This window comes from Magallana gigas, chromosome 5 (genome assembly GCF_963853765.1).
Source record: "Magallana gigas chromosome 5, xbMagGiga1.1, whole genome shotgun sequence".
Lineage (NCBI taxonomy): Eukaryota > Metazoa > Mollusca > Bivalvia > Ostreida > Ostreidae > Magallana > Magallana gigas.
In genome coordinates, this window is record NC_088857.1 from 57,202,542 (window position 1) to 57,230,235 (window position 27,694).

A 27,694-nucleotide genomic window follows, 5' to 3' on the forward strand; every position below is an offset into this window, starting at 1 on the left:
AGTACAGTGAAGGCGGCCAATAAATATCGGCAAATTTTTATGATGAAATCACGTATACTTTAGTTCAACTGGCATGTCCTTTTTAAAATCATTTTCAGTCACTCAAATGCAATGTAATTTTAAAATATATGTAAATATATATAACAGTACAATATTTTATTTTCATAGTGGTCACGTGATATGGCAGTCGCATTGTACAAGCAGATGTAATTTTGGTTTTGAAGTCATTTAAAAAATTCAATTTAGCAAGGGAATAATCATTTCAAAATTCCCAACTGAATTATATGATAACTTGATGTTATATCGTAAATTTTGAAAAACGTTGCGGACTTTGTAAGATAAGATTATTTGTTAGTAGAAACTGTAATTTATAAAGCATATGTTGAATAATTTTGAAGTCACAAGGTTAATTTAATTTTTAAAAAAATAATGAATTTGTAAGATTTGGCAAGGATCGTAGAAGTTTCTAAGTTACACAAATTCATATGTAAAAGTTTGTCGGGATCAGTTAAGTGTATGCCCTTGCAATTAAGTGAATTATTTGGGTACTCAGCTTTAAGATATACGATATTTTACACAAAACCGAGGTTGCCTTTTAATACGATGCATACTTACAACAAAATGAAAATAAGACTATATAGGAAGCATTCTACTAATATTAACGTTAAACATAATATTTATTTATAATTTTCCTTTAATCTATGAAATTAATTTTTCTTCGCTAAAAAACTGCATGATAGCCTTCAATGATTTAAATTAATGCGTCATTTTGAAGCATATGACGTCATCTTATGTAGTACAGCGAGAACGACATCTCGCTTATTTTTCAGTGTGTACAATCATTGTAAGTAATAGTATATGTTGTTTGATATTAAAAGATAAGTATAAATTAATTTTGCTAATAAATAAATTAATAAGTACTTTTGAGGTTTGTAATATACTGCGATGTCATAATGCACATTTCCCGTACTTTTTGTCTGAACGGAATTTATTGATAGTCATAACTATGCTGCATATAATTTTTTTTGTATTCATATCTCTGTTAGTTTCTAAGTTTATATCTGTACAAAATGGGTCGTGAAAAACTACAAAATTAGTGATAAATCGGTACTGAAACTGATGACATCAAACATTAAGAACAACTCCAAGGTTAATGACCTCTGGTAATCACCTGTGAAAAAATAGCCGATATTATCCGAATAGTTTTGAGAAATCGCGTTCACAAAATTTGTGACCGAAAAAAAATAGATGTTGCCATTAGACAGTTATACCAGCACCAAGTGTTTGCTCCTAAATAACACTGTTTTGTACCAGTTTAACTTAAAATGAAGGCCACATGCAAGCTCCGGTAATACATTTAAAAATTATAATTTTCATAAGTGAAGGATTAGATCCCTTCCAATATGATAATACACATGAGCAGCACTTTATGTGCAATTTTGGGTTGAACTGTTTGCAGTGAATTTTCAGTTAATCAATAATCTTAACATTTCATGTCATAGAAAGTATAAAGGTATATGCTTATTACAAACAAAATTAATAATTAAATTATGCCCCCTTCCCGTGGCGGTTGCCGGTTTTAGATTTGCTTCTGTGTGCCTACATGTACGTCATCGTGTGCACAGATTTAAAGAAGGGTAAGAGTGAGGGGTTAAGACCCCCCCCTCTGAAAATTCATTTATATCAATAGTAAAATTACCAAAAAATACACCTTTAACCCCAATGCTCTTACAGACTTGTAAACGCTCTAACACATTGCGCTTCAATGTTAGGTAACATTATATTCGGGGTAAATATTTAATTAATATCTATACTTTATTGTTTATCTCAATTAAAGAAGTAGTAGGAGGTCCATCGGTCGCAGACGACCATGGGATATTGTATCCTATTTTGTCTTTCTATGACAGCAACGTTTGTGGCTGAAAAGTCCTATACGGGAGAGACATTCTTTTCCGCAAAAGTCACATCTGTGAATGGTTTCTGATCTTTCGGGGTTAAGGCGCTGCTTTCGTTGTGCGTGTTTGTTTTCTGCTGCGTGCACAAGCTTTTCTTCCCCTGACTTGATCTGTCTGAATAGTGTGGACCTCCATCTGGGTCGATCTGCTGCTAGGTCTTCCCAAGATCGCACGTCGATATCAAGGGCCTTTATGTCTCTTTTTACGACATCCTTGAATCGAAGTTGTGGGCGCCCAATGCTTCGTTTCCCAGATCTCAATTCTCCATACAAGATGTCCTTAGGAATACGTCCGTCTTCCATTCGACGCACATGCCCAAGCCAGCGTAACCTGCGTTGTCGAAGCATAGTAAACATGCTTGGAAGGTTCGCCCGAGACAGGACTTCGGTGTTAGGCACCTTGTCCTGCCACGAGATGCCCAGGATGCGGCGCAGACATCGCAGATGAAAGGTGTTGAGCCTTCTTTTCTGCCTGGAATACGTTGTCCACGACTCGCTACCGTATAGCAAGGTGCTGATTATGCAGGCGTTGTATACTGCCATTTTGGTACAAGTTTTCAGTGTGGAGTTTGTCCAAACTCTTTTTGAAAGTCGAGCGAGAGTGGATGTAGCCTTTCCGATCCTCTTATCTAGCTCAACATCCAAGGAAAGGTTGTCAGTAATGGTAGACCCCGGGTACGTGCTGGTGGACGACGTCCAGTTGGTAGTCGTTGATTGCTATAGCTGGGGCTGTGGAAGTATCCTGGCCTAGAACGTTTGTTTGTTTTGGCTAATAGTCAAGCCAAAATCCTCTCAGGCCATTGAAAAGCGGTTCATCAACGTTTGCAGTTCTTTGCAGAAGATCATGTCGATCGTAGACCTCTTTGAGCGAAAGCCGCACTGTGACTCTGGGTATACACGATCAGCCAGCTTCTGCAATCTTATCAAGGTCACTCTAGCAAACACTTTGCCGACTATGCTCTATAGTTGTTGCAGTCGCTTCTTTCTCCCTTGTTTTTGTAGAGGGTGACGATCTTTGCAACCCTCATGTCTTGTGACACGCTCCCATCTTCCCAGCACTCACATAGAACCTTATGTAGGGGTGACAACAGGGAGCTTTTGCACTGTTTAAGCAAGTCTGGAGGGATTCCATCGTTACCAGGAGCCTTTCCTGAGGCCAGGTTGTCATTAGCCTTACTTACTTCTTCTAATGTTGGTTCTGCATCAAGTTCATCCATGGTTGGCAGGCACTCAATGGCGTCCAGGGCTGAGACAGTCACAGTGTTCTGAGTAGAGTACAGGTCTGTGTAGTGTTCAACCCATCTCTCCATTTGTTGGTTTTTGTCTAAGAGTACTACGCCAGATGATGACTTGAGGGGGGCTGTTTTGCACTGAGTTGGTCCTTTGGCTCTTTTAATACCATCGTATATGCCTCTTGCGTTACCAGATATAGCGGCTGTCTAGATGGTCTCACTGAGTTCTTGCCAGTATTGATTTGCGCAGAGTCTAGCCATCCGCTGGACTTTTCCTCTGGCAGCTCTTGGAGTCAGAAGGTTCTTCTGACTTGGTGTTCTTTTGTATTCTGCAAAAGCTATACGTTTGGATTCTATGGCAGGAATCATCACAGAGGACTTTGCCTCGAACCAGTCTGTTGTCTTTGTTGTTCTTTTACCAAAGGCTTCCAGGGCAGTGCTATGTATGATGTCCCTCAAGGTTCCCCACCTTTCCTCGGTTGAGGTCCCTTTTTGTATGAACTCCAGTTCCTGCTCAAAGGTTTCTGCAAACTTCTGAGTGAGCTTGGGTTGCGACATGTTGCTGACGTTGATGCGCAGAATGCCCTGTTTCCGTGAACAGTGGAATTTCTTTGGTTGCATCCTGATTTTACAGCACACTAAAGAGTGGTCAGTATCGCAATCAGCGCTATGATAGGAACGCGTGTGTAGAACACACTTTATAGAACAGCGTCGGACTATGATGAGGTCTAGTTGGTGCCAGTGTTTTGATCGGGGGTGTCTCCAAGACACTTTGTGCTGAGGTTTGGTCATAAAGAACGAGTTAGTTATGCACAGGTTGTAGTAAGTGCATACTTTAAGCAAGCGTTGACCGTTCTCATTCATTTTGCCTATACCGAACTTACCAAGGCATGATGGCCACGAGTCATTGTCTGCGCCGACTCTGGCGTTGAAGTCTCCCAACAGAATGAGCTGCTCTTTGTCAGGGATGTGCCTTATGACTGATGACAGCTTCTCGTAGAACAGGTCTTTTGTTTCTGGAGGTGACGTCAGTGTTGGTGCATAAACACTTACAAGGGTGATTGGACCTGTGGTGGTATTTAGGCAAAGGAGTCGTTCTGATCCTTCGCCATCTGTTTCTACCGTACTCAGTAGGCTGTTTTTGCCTGCAAAGCCTACACCGTGCTCTCTTGGCTCATCAGATTGTTTTCCCTTCCAGAAGAAGGTGTAGTCCTTTTCCTTCAACGTACCAGAGTCTGCCAGCCTTGTTTCCTGAAGAGCAGTGATATCTACGCTTTGTCGTAGGAGTTCGTTGTTTATGACTGCTGTCTTGCGCGTGTCGTCTATATCCTGCATGTCGTTGGAAAGTCCCGTCAACATTGTTCGGACATTCCAGCTTCCCAGTTTAAGAGTTGGTCTCTTTCTTTGTATATTTTTGTTGCTTGGTGCGTATATTACAGTCTAAAGTTCGGAAAATTCCTAATCCCCATGCACCCCATGAGGATAGCAGACTGTGGCGGGACAGTACCTTATTGACTGGGGACTGCCCAGCTTGAGGCGGGCGGTAACTGTCCAGTGAGACACGAAGGTCTCTCCAAACGTCAAGAGCAACCCCTGGCGCCAAAGTTTTACGCCAATCAAGCTGCGGCTTATAACCGGTAACTGCTGCTCTCCGTGTTGTGTCCACACTAAAAGTGAGGCTGGAGTGTCCTCTCCAGATGGTAGGATACAAGCCAGGGCGGTAAATATGGAGGACAGGCTGTTGCCCATGCAGCAGGTCCCTCTCTCCACGTCACTAGTAGACCCAAAGGAGCAACAGGTTGCTACAGTTAAAGAAGTATACATCACAATATGCAGGTGTCTTGCACCACCTTAAAGCTGTTATTTACCTAATAAAATAGTGCAAGGGGTTTTGAAAAATAGGTCATAAAAATACATGCTTGTTACAAATAACTGATCTTTGTCTGAAGTTACGTACACACCACAGGTCTGCAGGTCTCATTAGCGGTTACTAGTTTTACCCAGCTCTTTGATTAGATGGTTTCACATGTATACATACATGTATGTGTTTTCCATATGCAGAAAAAGGATTAGTTAAGATCAGCTAAAGGAATTGTTTATTGTGCTTTAATTGGATTATCATTATGATGTTGATCAATATAGGTAAGCATAATACATGTAGCAGTAGCACAAAATAATGAGATGCCAGCACACATAAGTTTTACTTTCACTTTCTAAATGTGATCTCCCTTTGACAGCATACTGTATCATAATCTTTTAAAATTTATATAAGCTTATCAATGTTACCTGCCCTATCGCATTTGTAAAGTTTCTGTCATTTAAATTGCAAAAGTTACTTTTTTTATTTGTCAGACTTACACAATTTAGTTGACCCCATATTGACCCTGGATAAACAATTTCGTATTAAATTTGTGTATTACATGTAGGTAAGTGTAGACATATATCATTTTTATATGAGTTATAATAGGAAGGAAGGAGTATTTCTTTCTTAATGTATTATAATGTATCAAATACAATGTAGGTCATGACCTTATGGGACTGTTCTGACCCCAGGAAACAGGAAAATATGGTGTAAAGTTATGACCCCCAGGTGTTGTCTTTAACCCCCCCCCCCTTTATGAAATAGGAAATGATGATACTGTATATTTTGTTAACTTCTGAGATCCTCATCCCTAAACCATATAATTCGTTCTTGCTCTCTGTGTCATTGTGCGTCAAATTGTATATAGGTTATGCCCCCTTGGAGACACTCTGACATTCTAGAACTAGAAATAATAAAGTATTTTATCTTATTCATATGTAGTGTTTGATCCATGTAGGTAATTCCTAGCCTAATGATGCCACTGCTTTGTTTCGGAGACTTTAAAATTGCCCAAAATAGGCGAATACACATGCCTATATAACATTTTGTTTAAAAATCTTAAAAATTGAATTAAGCAATTTCCAAAATGTTAATGTGCAGCAGTAGAGAAAAAGCGATCAAGAAATGATTTAAAATTTGCTACTGTACACATGTGAGAATGTATTAAGAAGACTGAATCTTTAGAACCAGGTTGGATTGCGGGGGGGGGGAGGGTGAATGTTGAGTATAAACATTTATAATTTGAATCATTTATTGTTATTAATTTTAACTTGTCAATGAATATTAGTTATTGATCCCAAGGTAAAATATGACCTCTGATTATATCTCAATAGATCATTTGTCAAGTATGCAAGGTGTAATGTAATTTTCTTTTTAAGAATGACATTTTTTATCAGTTTAAAAAAGTTTTTAGACACCCAAATTATATTTTGATTTAATAGATCATTCGAAAATTAAGGGGGGGGGGGGCAGTTTATATTTGAGTTTGTTTGGGGGTGGGGGTTCCAAGTCATATATTTGACAGTTTTTGAATGTAATTTAAAATAAGACTAAGCCATACTACAGTCATGAACATGAATAGTATAGAACAAAACACAAACTAATTCATGTATATATACATGGGAAGTATTACAAAACATAGATGATTGAACTATATCTGGGTTCTTAAATTGAATCATATATAATGTACATATTATATTATTGTCTCTTTGTTCAAGGTATTTCAGATGGTATGTAGGTCATGATCCTAAGTGCCCTTCCTGAAATTATCAAATATCATAAAAACCATCGAGATCCCCACCTTTATCCAAAGATATTATTCCTCCTTAGGTCATGGCGCATCAGATTAGTATGGCATGTAAGTCATGACCCTAAGGGGTCAGGATTATCCTATTATCCTTATTAAACATAATGTTTTATGTTTCTATATTTAAGGATGAGTTTGTCAGTTGTGTTGACAATATTATCAAAGAATTAAGCAGTTCAAATCATGCAGACATACAAAAGGTGAGTTAAACTAGCAATATAAGAATATGAACAACATTTTGAACCAATGTACTTTGTATTTAAGCAGAGTTTCAAATCTGAAATATTTTAAATAATACCCTTAGATATTTTTCAAGGTATTGATACCTGGAAAAATGTGCAATGATGATGAGAATGAGCAAATATTAAAGAGGACACAAACACCACGTTTTGATAGTTCAAAGCAAAATTCGGATCATTTTCAAGACATTCCTGTGTGTGTATTGTTGAATGGAAATCTAAAAATCCTTTGGTGTAATCCCCATTCTACGTCACTGTTTGAGCTGAAGGAAAAAGTAAAAAAGGAAATTGGAATACCAACAAGGCTACAGTTGTTATTGTACAATGGGAAAGTAGTTAATCCAAAATGTCTCATAAATTTTAAGCCATATGAAAACATTCATTTACTTATCAAAGGAAAAGGTGGAATGCAGAGCTCAACTAAAGGTAAAGGAGAAAAAAGCAGAAGATGGCACAAAAGCATATTTGTTTAATCGTAAAATACGATTTTCAAAACATTTTTTGTTCATAAAATCTACTCTTAAAAACGCAATACAAGTTTGCATAAAAACAATTTCTCAGTATATGTTTAGTCAATCAAAATATTTACACAACCACGAAAAAACCAAAAATATAATTTTTTAAAGTTTTTGTGGTATTGAACCCAAATCTTAAAAAATCTACATACTTGTCCACTAAACATTTCTGTCAAAAAAGGAACGTTATTTTAATGCTGAATGCAACTTTTTCCACGAGTGTATGGATTTTCCATGTTTCCTTAAAATTCCTAAAAACGTAAAATTTATGAAATACAAAATGGTTGTTTTTGTCTATAATGGGTCATCACTCTACATTTTTAATTAATAAATAATAGTTCGCATACACCGGTTTAAATAAATTTATTCCAAATATTGAACCTGTTTAAGAATTGAATACCAATGTGATGTTAGATATAGATTGTTTCAAATGAAGTTTTTTAAAATTGTTAGATTTGTTGATATTTACCTCCCCGCATCCTCGTTGTTCATATAATTCATTGAGACGATACAGTAGATATCTTGTAAATATTTCTCAGTATAATAATTTTTAATTTTATAGGCATTTCAAAGGACAGTTCAGAAAAAGAAATTGAGGAGTGGTTAAAGACAGAGGTTGGTTTGACGGATGACCTCCTCAAGGACTATTCTACTCTCACTACGTTGAATGGCACACTATTATTTTTTTACGATGAAACAAGCGCTAACACCTTTTCGTCAGACGCCAGAATCCCGAAAGGCCTTGCAAGAAAAATTTTAGCTTTTAAAGATAAAAAATTTGAAGGATTACGCAACGATCTATTCAATAAAACACCGAAAGAAATAGTAAAGTATGTTCAAACAGTTCTTGGAACAACAGACGAAAGTATTGAAAGATTATGCGGCTGTATCGTTGAAAGGCATATCGATGGTTTTGTGTTTTACAATTACAAGGATCCGAAACAGTTTGAAAGTGACTTTGCTGATTTAAATATCCCATCGCTTTATTTTATAAAAGTTATTTTGAAGCGAAACGAGGATTTTAGAAGTGAACCAATACAATATACAGTGCAACCACCACGTTGTAACAAGTCTCTAGGGGACTGTTATAAAGAATTTCTTTGTTCTCTGCTGTTGCTGGACGACATACAGGAAGGCAATTACGAACAATGTAAACTGATGATTTTGTACGGGGCATCGACAAATATGAATGAGTTGGAGAAAAAATTCGTCTTTTTTGTTGTATGCCGAGAAGATGATTTTACAGACAATGAAGCACAAAAAAGATTATGGGTGCAAATAAGAAGAAATACACAAGAATGGCTTTACTTACTCCCATATAAAAAAAGAAAATTGTTCACTAAAAGTGAGCAATTTGGTATCTATACTTATAAAGGGGAAACAATAGAGCTATCTATGCAATGTAAATCAGCATTTGTCATGGAGAAGAGTGAAGAATTTATTTCAAACTTTGACATTCCTATTCTCTTAATAAGCAAACGCATTTTTCGGGATCAGAACAATTGTTTCGTTGCAGGTTTAGCAAAAAATCCAACCAGAGAACGATTTTGTTTTTCTTTCAAGCCATCGCAGACGTATTTTGTTTTTGACCCTGATGATTATCAAAAAGGTTTTGTAAAGGAAAAAATATTGGCAAATCAATTTCAGAAAAAAATCAACACAACGGAAGAACTTAATATCCAGATCCCGAGAGATTTTAAACAACAGAAAAATCTGTATTATGTAAAATATCATCAAGGAAAAATACTAGCTCAACCTGAAAATGATGGTACACTTTCCTTAAGGTGTGTCGAATTTAAATGTTTTGTTAACTGCCTAGCAATGGCAAAGGGAAAACGATTTATTAAATTTCAGATGGAGGCTTTAAGATTTGCGTGTGGTTGTCTGAATGCAAGAAAAAATGGAACTATCTACTTTGGTGTAGCAGACTTCAAACCACATACAGTTGAAACAGATGAATTGAAAGATAATCATAAGCATGGAGAAATTGTCGGATTTGAAATAAGTGAAGATTGTTCGGATAGCAGATCAAAGTACATTGAAGCACTCAATGATGGAATTTTAAAATGTTTTAACGAGGACATAAAAAATACTGCCCGCCAATGCATTTCCGATCCGATATTTGTACAGGTGGTTATTTCAGGGGAAAAGTTTTTTCGCTGGGTGATGGAAGTGGATGTAGAACCTTCCTATGACTTATGCAAAGGACGGTATTTTGAAGTTAATCTAAACAAGATAGGCAAAGATAAAGCTGAGTTTGTGCTTTATTTACGAAAAGGTCCTTCAACAATTAGTTTAAAAAAGGATGAGAGACAACTTTTTCTCAAAGTAAAATTACCAGAAACTGAGCTTGAGAGAAAGAAATTCGAAGAAGAACAAAGTCAGCTTAGATGTGACAAATATGAGGAAGCCTTAGCGACAAAACTAGAGCGTCTTCTTACAAGAGGGTCTTTCAGATTTGATGAACCAATTTGGCCAATACTTCTACTAGGGAAACCTGACGAAGAACAAAAAATTAATGATAAACTGGTGGAAAATTTGTCTTTTATCAAGCGAATACAGCTTACCGCTGTATTTGATTTTGATGATTTTTCAAATATAAATGGTATTTGTGACATGCACTGCAATCCTAGACGTTCCACTATATGTACAGGTCAACTGTTTCATGAAAAACCGAGAAATATTAATATGCAAGAAATATCAATTAAATTAGGTCTTTCCAATCAATGTAAAACCGTATGGATATTTGCAAATGGAAAGCATGACTCTTCGGAAAGTGAACCGCATTTATGTAGGGTTGATTGGCATATTCGTTATTCAGCTGGTGTTAGTAATGCTGTTTTGTTTTTTAACCAAAATTTTGTGATTCCAAAAGAAAGAGAAATAATTTTAGTTCTTCTCTTATCCAGTGATTTTGATGGGGTTATTGACACATTTAATGAAATCACAAGTAATTTTGGTTTGAATTCCCTTGTTATCATTGCTGAGCAACATAGAATTTTTGACGATTTTGTAGACACAATAGAGAGAGAAGGAAAGGGTAGCAAGGAAAGCCTTAAAAAAGTATCGGTCATAGGTATGCCATGGAATCAAGTAAATAGTACTATAACTTCATTACTTGGATACAATGAAAAGCATTCTTGTGTTTTACCGTGTTCGTCTGGAGCATATACCAATGTTGAAGAGAAATTTGTCAATACTTTATCAGATTTAAGGATACTTAGTGCAACTCAGTGCGAAAATAAATCTTTTTTGAACACTCATAACCGTGATCAATTTGCCGGAAAAGAAGAAACGCAGTTTTATAAAGGTCAAGGTGTTAGTTGGTGGAACTTTTTTTTTGAAAATCACGTTTGTTCAAGAGACATATATGAAAAATTACATGAACAAGCTTTATTGTACCTGAATCACGCTAAAGGAGAAGCGCGAAGAGTAGTTACACTAATAATTGCACATGAACCAGGAGCAGGCGCCACAACTCTTGGTCATCATCTTTTGTGGAATTTTAGAAAAAAATTTAGATGCTGCATTATTTCAAAACTGTTAAAAACGACGGTATATCAAATAATATTACTCTTGAAATACAATGAAAAAGAGCGAAGTGAATTACGTCCAAATCCTCTTGTTCTCTTATTAGATGACATTGGTGAAGCTGAATTATCAATTTCCGATTTCACTAGACTGCTAAACATAGAACTTCGAAAGGAACATTGTAATCATATTGATGGCATGATTTGTTTGCTCTTAATTTGTCAAAGAGAAGAAACAATATATAACATTGAATACGTAAGTGAAAATGTCTTTTGTCTTCAACAAAGACTTAGCGAAAGGGAAAAGATTTGGTTTAAGAAGAAATCTGATGAGCTAGAAGAAACTGCAAAGAAACTTGATATAGAAGACTACGATCCTCAACATTTGATATCATTTATGATAATGCGATACGGATTTAACATAGTCTATATCGAAAAGACTATCCATAAGTTACTTTCGGACATTGAAAAAACACCCAATGAATATAAGCTTATAAAGTATGTAGCATTCCTCTCTACTTACACACAAATTCCAATGCGTGGAATAAAGGTTTTTATTCCCTTTGGATGCTGTGATAATTTAATGGGAAGTTTACCTAGTTGGGATAGTCGTTTGTCAAGGGCATTGAAAGTATTGTTGATTTTTGAAGTGGACGATTCGGATAGTGGTCCAAAAGTTCGAATAGCTCACCCCATTCTTGGTAAAAAAATTCTGTGCGTGATAAAAGATAGGGAAAACAAAGAATTGTTTGACATTGCTAAAGAGTACCTAAGCTGTTCATTATTAGAACGGTCGTCCCTAGGAATTGAACGTCTTGAAGAGTTTACGACAGATATGTTAATACGTCGAAAAAAAGAAGAATCCAAAAGTGGTGAAGCACAAAAATTTAGTCCGCTTATTGAGGAAATCAAAGGAGTTGATCCAAACACTAATTATGACAAAGCGGTAGAAATACTGAAACTTGGATTTGAGAAATTTCAAGACCCGATCTTAGCACAAGCTTTAGCTCGTCTCTATTCAGAATGGCATAATTTTGCAGAGGCTATTATATGGGCCGAAGAGGCAGTAGATCTATCCACCAAACAATCGCTATCATTTATAAATCATACCTATGGCCTTGTCTTACGCGATAATTTTAAACATTTAACAGCAAAAAAAACATTTGAACCTCCAAACGTACATGAGCATTTGAATTTGATTTTAAAGTCTCTAGAAGTTTTTTTGAGAGCTAAGAATGAGCAAGACGGTGGAAGAGACACGCAAAAATTGCTTAATCTATTTGAAGCCATTATTAACATTAATCAAATAACAGCATTTTTGACACAAAATATCATTTACGATACAGAAAAAGAAAATGTTGTTCGATACCTAAAGGATCCTCACTTTGTTCCTGAGGAGATACGTGAAATATGGGGCAGTTTTCATAGAAGATTAAAAGGAATGCGCAAACAAGCAGAAGATGCATTTAAAATTTTAGAGGATAATGTTTGTTTTTATTCTATTTTCTCTGAAGAGGTTCTACAAAGTCCTTCCCAATCAAAGAAAACTGACAAATTTTACAAACGTTTTCATTTTAGATATAAATACATTCATGAACATTTTTCCCGTATTTACGGCGAAAGTGGTTCTAGAGTACCTAACGGAGATCAATCAGAAAAAGATTCCTATCATAGAGGAATGTTATGGACTTTGAAAGGGAATTCATACATGAATATTTTTAATCATATTAAGAATTCAGATAATAGTGAGGTTACAGCGACAACAGGTGTGCTTTGTGAAATAGAACATCACCTTGAACAGATAAAGTCAAAAGATTCAAATGATCTAGCAAATCAAGTTTGTGTGAAAGTTGCGCTTGGTATCATAGGAAATTCAACAGGATATTCCGAAAGCAATATCATAAAAACCTGTAAACAGATAATAGAGGTTAAAGATGAACATGTGAATTTAGCACACTTTTTTATGAGCATGTTATTATGGACAGATAACAATATTCCATCACAAAGAAGGCTTCCCAGTTTAGAAAATTCTCTTTCTCATTTGAAAAAAATGTTTAATGAGAGAAAATACAAACAAACTGTGCAAAAAAACGAGAGTAATTTTTCTCAACCAAGAGCGCAGTTTTATCTAGGAAAGGGTAGGGGCATACAGTCTCTTTGTCATCATTCTCAGATACCCCTTTATCGTAAAAAAGACTCTAAGTTTGATTACTCTGTGTGGGAATACAATACGACACAAGAGAAACTAAGACGTTTATATGGGACGATACAAATTAGTCAAGATGGCAGTATGGCAATTGCTTATTGCATGTGGGACAACAAAGACAGTGAATCCATAAAAATAAGTAAGATCAGAGGGGTAAATACTAGATTTTTGCGAAACGACAGAGTATCTTTTTATTTGGGATTTAGCATTGCGGGCCCAATTGCGTACAATGTCAAGTCAGCAAGAGATGAAAGTGTACATCAAAGAACGTTAACTCATCATGAATTAACCTCTAAAACAAAAAAATATTCGACAAAAACTGAAGAAGAACTCGAACATTATCTCAAGACCATTAAAAGATTAGAAGGGAAACACCATGATGGATTAACAGAAAATGAGGTAATATCTTTAAAACGAATTTTAAAAAATTACATGTAGGAGAAACCACTTTAGTTGTTTTTAAAGGAGAGTAACCGTGTTAAAAAAACAGAAATGCTAATCCAAATATTCAATCATGTTTGCGAGTCTAAATTCTTGCTATAACTGTCTGGTATTCTTTAATAAAAACATTTGTTATTTACATTTTTAACTCCAAAGTTTGTTTTTTTCTGTGTATGCACATTCACAGCTTTAAAATGTTGTTTGTATTTACAGGTAACTTATCACTTTCATACGTGTTTCCATATGTAGCCTCTGCAATTATTTCCGTTTTCTGAGATAGCACATCTAACATGTTAGAAATTGACAAATAAAAAAGTATATATATTTTAAGATACAAATTATGACATGACCATATATAACAATAGTGACGTCACTGATAAAAACACAGGAAAAACATGCAGAAATTGACAGAGTAGAGACGGAATGAACATAATAATTTACCCTTGAATTTTATGATATTGTCTTCATATAATCAATTGATATTAACCTTTTTTGTCGAAGGTACCACTGCACGAAAAGTCGCGTTTAATATAATTTTATAGATTCGTTTACCAAATTATATTTCTTGTTTTTAATATAATTTGTGTATAACGTTATATTATATGCAAAATATAATGTCATAAACTTGATTGGATTTTATAATAAAGTATAATTAGATTTAATGCGATATACAACAACAATAATGTAGTTTAATAGAAAAAATTAAACGTTTCGTTTAAGAAAATTGATATTCATACGTAAATACATTTATACATTAAGTTTAATGTTTCTGGTTTTCAGTAAATATATATGATAATAAATGTGTCAATAATATCTTATTTTATACAAAATAAAATGTTGTTTACGTACTCATTATTGCAAAAAGACAAAATCGTTTATATCAAAGTATCTGATATTATGTTCTGATTTAATCGTGGGAGGGGTTCGAGACGGAAAACACAAAACATCCTAATGATTATTTTTTCAGACACGTATAAGTAGATTAGATACATTATACATGTACAAAAAAGAATAATAAGCTTTAGGTTATATAGAAAAAAATTATAACTATGATAATTTTAGAAAATTGATCTTTATATGTAAATTTGCTTATACTTGAAGTTTAACTAAGTTTGATTTGCATTAAATATATGTGATAATTAATGTGCCATTAATATACGCTTATTTAAAAAAATGAATTATGAGCTCGGAGTGAATGTATCAAGAGTGTCAAGAAAATCGATGCCGAGTGATAAATTCGATCGGCGGCAGGTACATGTACATAGGTATCGTTTTTTAACTGGAAAATTTCACATATAATGACTATTCAAAATATATTAACAAACACAGGGTTACATTTATATCTTTCAATACGTCTTCTAATTGTTGTATGGAGCTCGGTTGATACAATGTTATGAATAGACGCCCCTTCCCCACAAAAAAGTAAAATTACACGGGGTCGGTCGGTTGATTATTTGACTGAGTGATCACTAAAATGTTAGTTTAATAATGTAATCTAGCTGAAACATAACATGTGGCTCACCTCACAGAATTAAAAAAAATTAAAACTAAGATAAGCTCCTAGTCAATATGAATATAATAATAAAAAAAATAGATTTAAAGCAATTATTATGAGATATTATATTAGCGTCCTGAATGTTGAATCAATATAAACTCAATAAAACGTAGATCTTCAGTTGGTAAATTAAATATTTTCGGAGAGTAATACAGTTCTAAGGACACTGGCGAAATTTAATGTTCCCCAAGGAGCAGATGCTTAATAAGGTAGTAGACACGCTTTGGTGGATCCTAGTCAAATGAAGTTTGCATAAAAATATATACATCAATGAAATAATATTGAATGATTACGTAAAAAATGAATATATGTATCGGGAACCTATTTAAGGTATACATAAAAATTGAGATTTGAGAAATGTTGAATAAATAAAATGAGCCAATTCGTTTCTTGAATGCGCGATTTTAATTTTGATGGATTGAACTTTCCAAAACGGGGTAATCAAGAGCGCAGACCGACTAATTAACGTCATTGTGGAAAGAATCGGACTAGTTTATCATTCATCATTGGCAGAAACCTTAGATCGGATATCTTTGGTTGGTACAAAAAAGTTTAATAAATAAAATTGGCGAATTAGACCGGTCAGCAGAGGATGCTCACTCCTTCTAGGCATCTGATCCTACCCCAATCCATTTGGAGGTCCGTGATGGTCTGCTTTGAATGTATATATCGTTTTATGGATTTTTTAGGTGGTTAACGGTTTGTTATTGTCATTTTTTTTTCATTTAGGACAGTTATAAGAATTATAGTAAAATTTGAAATAAAGAACCAAACTTGTAAAGAGATAAGACGCATTATATACCCACATTCTGGTTTACAATAAAATATAAACAGTTTGTAAAACCAAGTCATGCAGTTGCTTTTTTATTTTAATGTTTAAGAATATGTTAAAAAGCAATTAAGAAACAATTTGGACATATCACTTTGGGGGATATCATCTATTTATTACAGAAACTAGCGCATTTTATATGAGCACCAATTTTGACATACCTAGTATCTACTTTTTAATGTTTTATCAAGTATAAATCACACCTCGATATCTGTTTCTAAATATAATAATTTCAATCCAAATCTTGTTACAACAATTTTAGTGAATATTATGTTTATTGGTGTCCATGCCGGTAATTAGGATACACCTTTCATGGCAGTTAGCAATTTCCATATATGATACATGTATTGTCCCAATTTGACAAACTGTAGACATCATAGTTGTCAATTTTTAACATGTCAGATGTGCTATTACCGAGCATTATAATATAAATGGATAAACAGAAGACTGAGAATGTACAAAGTTGGAGGTTATTAACGAACGAAAACAATCAATTTACAAAATATGCATTGTTTTGCCGATACGCTTTACAATAAGACCTAAGCTCAGACCTAGTAAACAAAATTTTACCAAATATCTTGCAATTTTAACTTTCCTGCAAATTAAATAGGGAAATATTTCATATTGTCTATTTTTATTTTTCAGATGCAGCTCTTGAAGGACAAAGATGAAATTCCTGAAGCTTTGGAACAACTAATAATTAAAAATGGGAATGGTGACTTTTCGGATCTTTTTGAATAGAACTCATTTTCTCTGGGGACTGTAATCGTCTGACTAAAAAGTAACTAGGAATAGAAAGAATATTGTAACCAGATAGCTTTGTTTAGACCTATATGACTCCCGATTTATAACTTTGTTGTTACTAATATTAGTTAGGAGATTGTGATGAACGATTATGCATTGAATTAAAATAACAAATTGCTTGTGTGTCTGAAGCAAAACTAAACCAAACCTGCAAACATAAACATTCAGATGGTTTTCTTTTTGGTCACATTTTCTAAATTCACACACACAAAATGGCATACAAATTAAAATTTAAAATTTACTAATAAATGTTTATATTGTACAAATTCACATGTGCATATACATATTATGTGACTTTCATTTCATAATGATGAAAAAATGCATTAAAAACAATTACTCCCACTTCAACAATAATAATTTCTAACATATTCCAAAATCAATCCCTTTGCCCTCTGTCATATTTGTTAAACGTCAAGAAAACTAAAATTTTGTATTATTCTATTGACATTTGAAATCATATAATTCCAGCGAGGTCTTGCAAAGAAAGGAACAGACAAATGGAAAAATACATTTCAAGTCATTTCTTTCACCGGGTATAAATTATTCTCATGCACCTTGATCACTCTTTTCAAAATCTCGATTAATTTGAATTGAAAATAAATTACTAACACCTACTATATAACAATGTAAATTAATTTAACTTAATTGTTCTTCTTGTTAATTTTGATTTGTATTGGATATTTTTGTAATTTTTGTGTGATCGTTTTGCAATTTACATGTAAAACTAGAAACGAGCTCGTTGCAAAGCAATGAATAGGTCTTCCGTCGCCGCTGCGTCATACGTCATGTCCTGCGTGACGTTATACACAATTGGTAATCTGGCCATGATTTGATAACATTTAAACTAAAACATTAAAACATGGTTATAGCGAAATCTTTTTGTGACTTTATTACATGTTGTAAACTTGGCGGATATAACGAATCACGTTTAAAATGAAGTACAGTTGCCCGTCACTGACACTTTGTTATAAGCATGTTTTACTGTACAATGCTAGATGTATAGATCCTTAGTAAAATAGACAAATGTTTTCAATATAGATAAGAGTTTGCTTCACTATGATGTGCTTGTGAAATACAATTTCTCTGGAGTCATATACATGTACATTAAAGTTAATTGATATACCATCAATACATATATATTCTTTAATTTCTAATGATGCATTAAGCATAATAAAGTGACTTAAATTGGACACGATTTGAACCTAAAAATTAAAATATTATTTTTCCTATTTTAATGTCTAGAATGGTTAATTGATGCTTTATATGCTTGACAAAACTTTTAAAGCCAAATTACAAAGGAAATACATAGCCATAAAAGCCTTTGTTATGTAGATAAGCTGAAGTCCTGACCCCTTTTTGCCCCACACTCCTGGAAAAATTAAATTTCTTAGAATTTATACATGTATATTAAAATTACCGAACTGAACCACCCCACCTGTACTACCACTACCCTAAACATGGAAAGCTCAAATATCTCTCGTCCATTCTTCCTGAAAAAAATCTGGATTCCCGCATGAAAACGTTCTCTGTAACTAATGAGTACGTTTTTCTTCAGCTTAGGTGGCAGGGGACAGTTTTTTTTATCCAATTCATTGTAGCCAAGGGATGCATGTCTTCGGAACTCTGTAACTAGAATTTCCTCAGTTCCCATTCAGCACAAATACCTTTAATTCACTCTTTATAAGGTCAATCACCAATTTCTGAAGAAAATTACTAATCAAAACCTGTTCTCTACATACTGTTTTTTTATGAGATTTTGACCCTTTCATATTTTGCTAATTTTTCATGATTTTTCAGCTTTTACACCTCCCCCAGCTAATTCCCTGCAGAGGGTTGACCTTCCACATCGCTTGCATGCTGCACTATCACATGTCAGAAACTTACCAGTGTATAGTTTACAATGTCCCATCCACCTACTTTTCGTGTTATTTTACCTCCCGTCTGTAACTTGCAATTTCACTGTGTAAAGTCAGCACAACAGTCAAAGCCGCAGGTTTCGCATTTTACTTCTGATTCTCATGTACCTAACATAAGGGGCCTACATATTGCATATCAATTTCAACAAGAGACACCCCTCTAACTAATGATAATCATTAAAAATCATTTCATGAATTTTAGCAACACTCATAAGCCTTCAAGTACAGCAACTCTCAATTTTACAAAAATATTGACGGGTACTTTATTCGAAACTGTCCCTTGCTACCTTAACATACACTAACATTCTCTGAAAAGTCATCTTGTCCTAAAAATAAAAGGCTTATGCTATTCTGAGAAAAAGTGCACCACATTTTGACAATTCTATTGAGGTTTAAGAAAAATATGGCCATTTAAGTGAACCCACCATTTCCACTTTCCTCTATTTAACACATATTCATAGGGCTCTCCATAAATAAAGCATCTTTACCTAATCTTTTAGAGGTCAACTGTTGTTCAACCTCCTTAAATAAGAAACTTTATTCAATACTACATACATTTGCTTGATATTATCATGATAAAAGCATCACATCACTAAGAAATCCCTTTACATGTATACCCTCCCCCTATCTTTTGATTTTCACAAGAAGCATTGGTTCGAACACTTTAACCTAATATTATGAAACTTGTGGCAGTTTCCTTTAGTCATTTCCTACACATATTTGAAAACAACCATCACTGATATTTAAAATTGATCTTTTTTGGTAAATGGATGATTTGTAGCATTTTTATTCACAAAAAGTCATGTCGCCCTACATGCGATTTATTTGTTTTCATGAAAAACTAAGCCTATAATCATATTTAGTGGATATCTTATATATTCTGGTTTCTAGTCTCCTTTTAACTTTGCTAAATTAGTAAGACCTACAAGTGTGATGTGTGCGTTTAATTAAAATGAAATTCAAACACCCCCGGGTCCCTGGGGACGGATGAGAATTCCATGAAAAAGGTTCAAATTTTACATGTTTTTCTACATTTTTGATGCACATATACAATAAAAGGGAAAAATATGTCGTTTTTTGCTCATTTCAAGAGTAATCATCATAGCAGATGTTATTTCCAGGTCAAATGTATATTTACATATTCTACATATAGTGGTAATGGAGTCCATTGGAAAGAGGGGGTGGCTTTTTCAATTCTGTAAATACATCTAAAATACCATTTTTTGATAGGAAGGAGCAAAAACTTGAGTTTTTTGACATATTGTATACTTTGATAACTGCATTTGTCTACATGTAAAGTTCATTTGAAATACACAATATGCTGTTTTAAAAAAAAAATGGGTGATATAAGTCAGGTGTATTAATGTTATTTCATAAAATCAGATAGCAAACTGGCTGCAAATTCATAAATTCAATGATTTAATTGAATAAAACACTGGATGAAAAATCAAGTTTCAGCAAAACTGAAACTATATGGAAACCTTGCTGAAACTTGAAGTTGAAGTTTCATGTATAGTTTCCGCAATGCGGAAACCATTATATCGATTCAGCAAGTATCCGTTAGGTTTCAGTCAGCAGAAACCTTAGTCTAAGATTCCTGATGGTTTCCGCAATGCGGAAACTAAATTTGAATCGTGTGAAAAGTTGTGTAAATTATTATGGAAATATCAATCAGTTTCAGAACATTCCGCTAGGTTTTAGTATGCTGAAACTTTAAGTTAAGATTCCAAATGGTTTACGCATTGCTGAAACTATTACTAAAATTGATTTGAGTTTAATAGTTATATCATTTATTTTCAACAGGTTTAAGTTTAATTCTAGCCTAATAATAATAAATCCGTACATATTAAAATGTATAGTAAGGTTTCAGCTTGACTGAAACTATATGTATACATGTAACTATCTTCAAATGTGGAAAATAAGGCGATTAAGTACCTTACTAAGTAATTAATTGAATTTGAAAAGAAAAACTGATGTCTGATCTTGTTTAATGCATATGATGAAATCATTAATCTTAGGTACTCGGGCACGTGTATACATTCTTTGTCCAGGTGACCTCATCTGTGATTTTCCTGTATATTCTGTGTGGATTGCAGGGTTTGTTCTGTCAGGAGTGAACAAAAGACTGTTACATAACATATACACAGTACGAAGCGTGAGTTTATAACTGGAGCCCGGCAGGAATTTTTTTTCAATTTGTGTGTACCTGAGTTAGTAAAACTGATAACTAAATTATTATAATTATTTAGTAAATAAAAAATCTAGGTAGTTGTATATCGCAAACAAAGAATGAAGAAGTATTTTACTTAATACACTCAATAAATTAAAATACCTATTTTGGAAGACTCCTTCTTAAATCCTTTAGTTATTATTTGAATGAACCTTGAGGTACAGTAACTAATTAAGCAAACAAATTAAGGTAAAGTCGTTGTAAATTTTTACAAATCATACCAAATATTCGTACAACCTGAAGTTTAGAGCTAATTCATTTCTTTTTAATACCACGCCAACACATTTTTCAAATTCTACAGTTGATAATAACAAGTCAACCCCACTTGGAGTTTAAGTCTAATATAATAATTGTTTATTTACATGCATTTCAGACTTTACTACATGTATGACTGTATCATGATTCACTGGCGTCGGAAGCAAATTGAAAGTGGGGGGGGGGGGGGGGCTAGACTAATCCTCAGATATATTGAGGAAAAACCCTAATTCCCAAAATCATGAAAATCCTAATCATCCGTGGGGGGGGGGGGGGGGGGGGGGGGGGGGGGGGGGGGGGGGAGTATACCTATACTTTATACTTCCGAAAATAAATTTCCCTACCCGAAATTTTCCCCGAAAAACATGAAATGCCTAATCCGTGCCAGAGGGGGGGGGGGGGGGTTGGCTAGTATGCCTATTACTCCAATTTCTCAATCTTTCAAGGTAAATTTAGGAACAATTACATTTCCGGCGAGAAAAAGTGGGGGGGGGGGGGGGCTATTATGCACATAGCTCCCCCCCCCCCCCGGTTCCGACGCCCATGTGATTCGTGCATTTCTAAACTTTGTGTTTACTTTCTGTACTGTAAACACAGATATTGATACATGTTTTTGAAACATGCACATGTTTCTGTTATAAGATATAATAAGCATTATTTATAATTTTACTGAAGTGATACGTTATATAATAATAATAATATAATATAATAATAGTTTATTTCCAATTTTGGGCCCAGAGGGCATACAAGATTACAGATATTAGATAGAAATGCCTAAAAGATAGATTCTACATATAAAAAAAAAATAGTCCATACACATACATGAACTTGTAACAGCCGGGCAAACGTACATCAGTATGTCATATTACAACATCAGTTAAACACTAGCCATGTGGTGCACGTGATTTTAATCCTATTTTTAAAATTTGATTATACATTCGTATACATTCGATGTAGAAAGTATACCAAATAATTAAAATTATATTTTGTTTATATATCAGTTCGACGTGTACGTCTTACTTCCCGGCTTGTTTAACGCGTTTGTATTTTAATTTCATAAGTATTCTTAACGTACTGGTCATCGTATGACCAATCAGTGCACATGTGTAACTGTAAAATAATTGCCATCAATTCATCGTAGTTGTAAATTGACCGTACGGGTGAACGCTGTTAACCGGACCCCGTTAATTGATCGGCATCTAATTATATTTGTGATTTCTGTGTGTTCATGCAGAACCTGCTCTGTGATGAACATAATATTTTCACACCTCTTTATTTTGAATAAGAATATGACCGTGCTTAGAATCGCGGTGAAAATTGGACAAGTCAAGACTAACTTGTCAGTAAACTATATATGGCTCTATCATTTTAAGTTTGGCAAAATCATCAGTACATGTAAATAAAATATAGTTAAAGACAAAATCTGATACATATGTCTCCTGAGAATTTGTTTAATTTCATTAGACATTTGTAAACAAACGGTCGGCCATTTTTTTTGTTAATTACGTGTTACATATACAATTGTAACAAACACATGCCAATACTTTGTCGTATTTATCCAGGAAATACTGACTTCGACAGTTCTTATTTAAAATAAATATACATGTAAAAAGTATACTATTCGGTAAAAAATGATAATTTTGATTAAACATTATTTATTTTAAACTATCCCAAGATGCACTTTTGCAAGATTTAGCGGGTTCTGATTGGTCAGTATTGGTGCATTTTATGATTCCGAGCGAAGGTTAAAATGGACAAGAAGGTGCTGTTGTAAAATGGAGAATTAAGACGCATAAATAGCCTCTACAACAAGGAGATAATGCAGGAACGAAGAACTCATGTCAAGGTAACTTAATTCACAATATAGGTACTCCCAATAACATTTTCAAGGCTCGAATTTATCTCTCATTTGTAAACGAGATCTCGCGCCATCAAATCAAGATGGCGTCATTTTTTCAAACTTGGTTCGGCATTTTAATTTTTATTACCGTATCTCTTTAAAATATACGTTTTGACCAAGTTAACCATTAACCAACTTAATTTATATGCATGATAATCAAGAATATCCAGGGTATACAAATATATAAATATATAAACGTCCCTAATATATGAATGCTTGGTTGGTAAACAAGACGAACAATGCATCTTTCGCACATTATACAATTTACAAACTCTAAATGTAACGTAAATATTTAAAAAAATAATTATTAATTTAATCCGGAAAATGAAATCTTTCACGTTTTTCTTTTTCAGCATTGACAGCATACAAAGTCAATGTTTCTGGTGATTACTTGCATCCTCTGTTCGGTGATTCGGGTGGATGTTTTGACCAGCTGGACGACGTGAACGCAAGGTATTGCTTTAAAATTGATTACCATTAACTTATACATGTGTTGGATGTTTATAATTTACTGTAGTAATTTTTGGGAAATCCAGGTCTAAGTTCTTGAAAAGGAGGTTGATGGGGGGGGGGGGGTGGTGGTGAAAAACACTTATTGTTGATAAGTTTTTCCATTGTTCAACAAACAATAATTGAATCAAAATGAAAATAACATTGCTTCAAATATAAAATGAAACATTTTAGACCAGATGCTACTGTAGTCATTATATGACATAGTTTTAACAGCAACTGGCAACTGCATAGTAGCTTCTGTATTCAGAATTTTATTCAGAATGCTCCTTATTACATGTTATGCTGAATGTTTATTGTTTAAAAATCTAAATGAAACTTTATTATTCTTGTTTAAGATAAATAGAACAGACATAAAGTACAGCCCAGTGAAAGGAACAAGTTCATCGCAAGAAGAAGAATTTTAATGCTACCACTGTCCAGAACTACTAATTAAAGTCTGCTGTAACCATGATGTGATCATACGAGTGCTTCACCGGTCTGGACAATGCTCGAAAATCTCCCAAAAAGGTCTATTTCCATAAACTACGACTCAGGTAACATCAACAACAGCCAAGGACACTCCTTATTGATTCGAATGGACACATCTCTACGACCCGACTAAACCTCTGCAGAACAAGACTTTTTAACTGTAAAGTATTCTCATTTCAAAAAACCTATAAACTGTAAAAGTACTTTTTTATATGATCAAATACCAGTATATTACAATGTCTGTCTGTAAGCTGGAATCTTAGAAAATCACATGGTTTTGACTTATTAAATAATTGATTAGACCTTGCAGATATTAACTTTCATTTTCTTAAATAATTTGTTATATTTGCAAATATTGCATAAAATATTAGACTCCATGTAACATATATCCTCACACCTCCAAGTTGATAAGTGTTAACTACTTTTTTCCATTTTCTTTGTTTAAACATTTATTGATAACTTAGTTTTTATTTGCAGCAATATATGAAAAATTCAGAAACCAATCTTAAATGTAAAAACACTGCATTAGGAGATGAATGCACGGGTCATAGAAATGATAAAATACACTAAACAATATTCAATTATGTCGTATATGAAAATATATAACGACAACATATACCCCATGTATTACAATTTTTATATAACAAAATTACTTGCATGGAAAGTTGTTTCCATGTGGGTTTTATTTTAATCTGTGTTATGTAACTAATATTGGAATTGATGAGAATTGTAAGGTGAATGATATGTGTGATACTTTGTATTTTATACATTTATGTTACAAAAAGCAAGTACATATACATGTAGTAATATTTGACATATATTAACAATGTATATTTTACTTCATGTCTTGGATTTAAAAATATTAATGTAGGTAAAGTAGTGAAATGGAGGAAGGTAAACCATGTGTAAAGAAGAATATTCATCAGGAATGAAGTGTGTTGCAACCAGCATAATTAATTACCGTAAATGTGTACATCATATTTTTGCACATGATTTGACAGACTGCTCCATTGTTAGCTTTTTATTGGCCAACAAGCTTTTCATATCTCCCTCTGGGTCATCTATTAAATACTGACAGGCTTATGATAATAAAATCTGATCAGTTGATACATCATGGGTGGAAATGAGAAGTTCACTTTGGACTTAATGGATTATCAAATAAATGATATCAAATCCTGTTCTATTGTAAAACATTAGATTATATTACTAACAAAGAAAAGTTTTATCCCAACTTGTAAGTGGGTCACTTTGACCTCATTTTGGAATTTATTGACATACATATTCAAATCAAATCTGGGTCATACATCTATAGTCAACTACTATCTTGTAGTGTATTTTTTTTATGCTAAAGATGGATACTTTAGACTTTTCAAAAATATTTTATGGTGTACATATTCATTGTAGTTCAAAACAAATTGAGACAAGTGTATCATGTTCATGTAACAGTGACTATTTCTTTGTTTATTCATGTACATGCAGGTTATTTTGTAAATTGAATTCATATTTTTTAAAAAGTAAGATCTTTGTTGCATTTTTAAAGGGAGATTTGATAGGCATTTAATCGAGATGAAAAAAAAATACAAATGTAAAGATTTCTATGGGATTTTTTTTTTCTTGTGCAATTTTATCATTTTTTAAATAAAAGTCCCTAATAAGGGAATTGCCATATGGATGTTAATCCATTATTGTATCTTGCTGTATTTTATTTATTATTGCAAACAATTTCATATTTTTGAACAAAATAAATTTGGAACTGTTTGAAATTGTTTTGTTTTTACATAAAGTAGAAACCTTGCTCAGATTTTGTGAAAGCAAAAATATAACAAGTTTCAGTAAGTTTCCGTTGCAGAAACCATTTGGATTCATGGACAGCCTAAGTTTCAGCACTCCGGAAACTTAATAACCCTCCGTTCTGAAACATGTCGGAAACTTAAAGTAACCTTAAGTTTCCGCAGAGTTTCCAAAGGGTTTCCGCAGCGCTGAAACCAGATATTTCATCCAGTGAAATTGTTTTAAAGTATTTATTCTTATCTCAGTAATTAACTATCTTCGCTAGCCAAGGGTTTTCGGTCCACTTTGCTCCCCATAAACCCTTGGCGGATTTCATTACGAAAACTCGGTGATGTGGTGGCGCTATCTAGCGAGCAACTTGAGTTGCGCCCCTTGCATATTTACATTTTAATCGAACTAGGTTATATACACACTACGGCATTAATACAACTTGAAAACATGTTGACTACCGAATATCGGAACATAATTAACGATGCTATTAAATACAAATTAAGTTATAACCTAGGGAAAGCACGGAATGTTTTATTCATAGTGTTTTGTAACTGTGTAAGGACCTGTACCGGGAGTGAAAAAGTCCCCGATTTATATGAGAGCTTTCGTGCCGTAAAATCAGGTATCGTTGTCGTGAATATTGCAGACCAAAGATATTAAATAAAACAGAGCTCACTAAACCTTTAAAAGCAATAACCATAAGCAGGAACGTATATACTAACGGGATAGGCAACTTCTACATTCGCCATGTTTACTTCCCGTGCTATCACGCGAGCCTTGACAAGTTTGTAGAACTATGGTCAATCCCAGTAAAATATATAGGTTTTTAAAGCAATCTGGTTAGACCATCGTTGGGGAGGCATTGTATTCGAGAACTTGTGTCTCAACTTGTTAAAGCATCGAATGTTTTACCAAAGATCACACATGTGTTTTCTTTTAAAGTTTATATTTACAAGCACTGCGATTGGATCAGCTACTCGCAGCTGCAGCCAATCATAAAACGGAGCTTGTCACCGAGTTTTCGTAATGAACTCCGCCAAGGGTTTATGGGGAGCAAAGTGGACCGAAAACCCTTGGCTAGCGAATATGGTAATTAACTTAAGCCTATTAATTGTCATCAGGATAGGAAATGCCTACTCTCTAAGCCAATTTACTCTAGTGGTGGTCATTCTACACATTTAAGCGGGAGTTACTCCCCTTGAATATTTTAGCTAATAAATCATGTCATGACATCTATAGCCAAGAAAATCATCCATTTTCACAAAATGTATTACTTATGGTACGAAATCCACTCAAAATTACCCTTAAAGGAAAAATATGAAATTACCATGTAGTCTTGAAGGTGGCAGGGGACAGTTTTTTTATACAATTCGTTGTAACCAAGGGATCCATGCCTTCGGAACTCTGTAACTAGAATTTCCTCAGTTCCCATTCAGCACAAATACCTTTGATTCACTCTTTATAAGGCCAATCACCAATTTCTGAAGAAAATTACTAATCAAAACCTGTAAAATTCTTTACATACTGGCTTTTATGAGATTTTGACCCTTTCATAATTTGCTAATTTTTCATCATTTTTCAGCTTTTTAGATCCCCCCCCCCAGCTAATTCCCTGCAGAGGGTTGACCTTCCGTACCGCGTGCATGTTGCACTATCA

The 27,694-nt window shown here is 34.0% G+C and overlaps 1 protein-coding gene across 1 annotated transcript in view; it reads left to right on the forward strand.

Annotated features, from left to right (window-relative positions):
- The window catches only part of LOC117691117 (sterile alpha motif domain-containing protein 9-like), a 102,529-nt gene extending 82,338 nt beyond the window's left edge, over positions 1–20,191 (forward strand). The window contains exons 6-9 of the mRNA XM_066083807.1: positions 6,983–7,054; positions 7,171–7,519; positions 8,171–13,743; positions 16,815–20,191. Of these exons, the coding sequence (XP_065939879.1) occupies positions 6,983–7,054; positions 7,171–7,519; positions 8,171–13,743; positions 16,815–16,910 (6,090 nt within the window). The 3' untranslated portion in view covers positions 16,911–20,191. The remainder of the gene's footprint in view (positions 1–6,982; positions 7,055–7,170; positions 7,520–8,170; positions 13,744–16,814) is intronic.
- Positions 20,192–27,694: the final 7,503 nt, after the last annotated feature.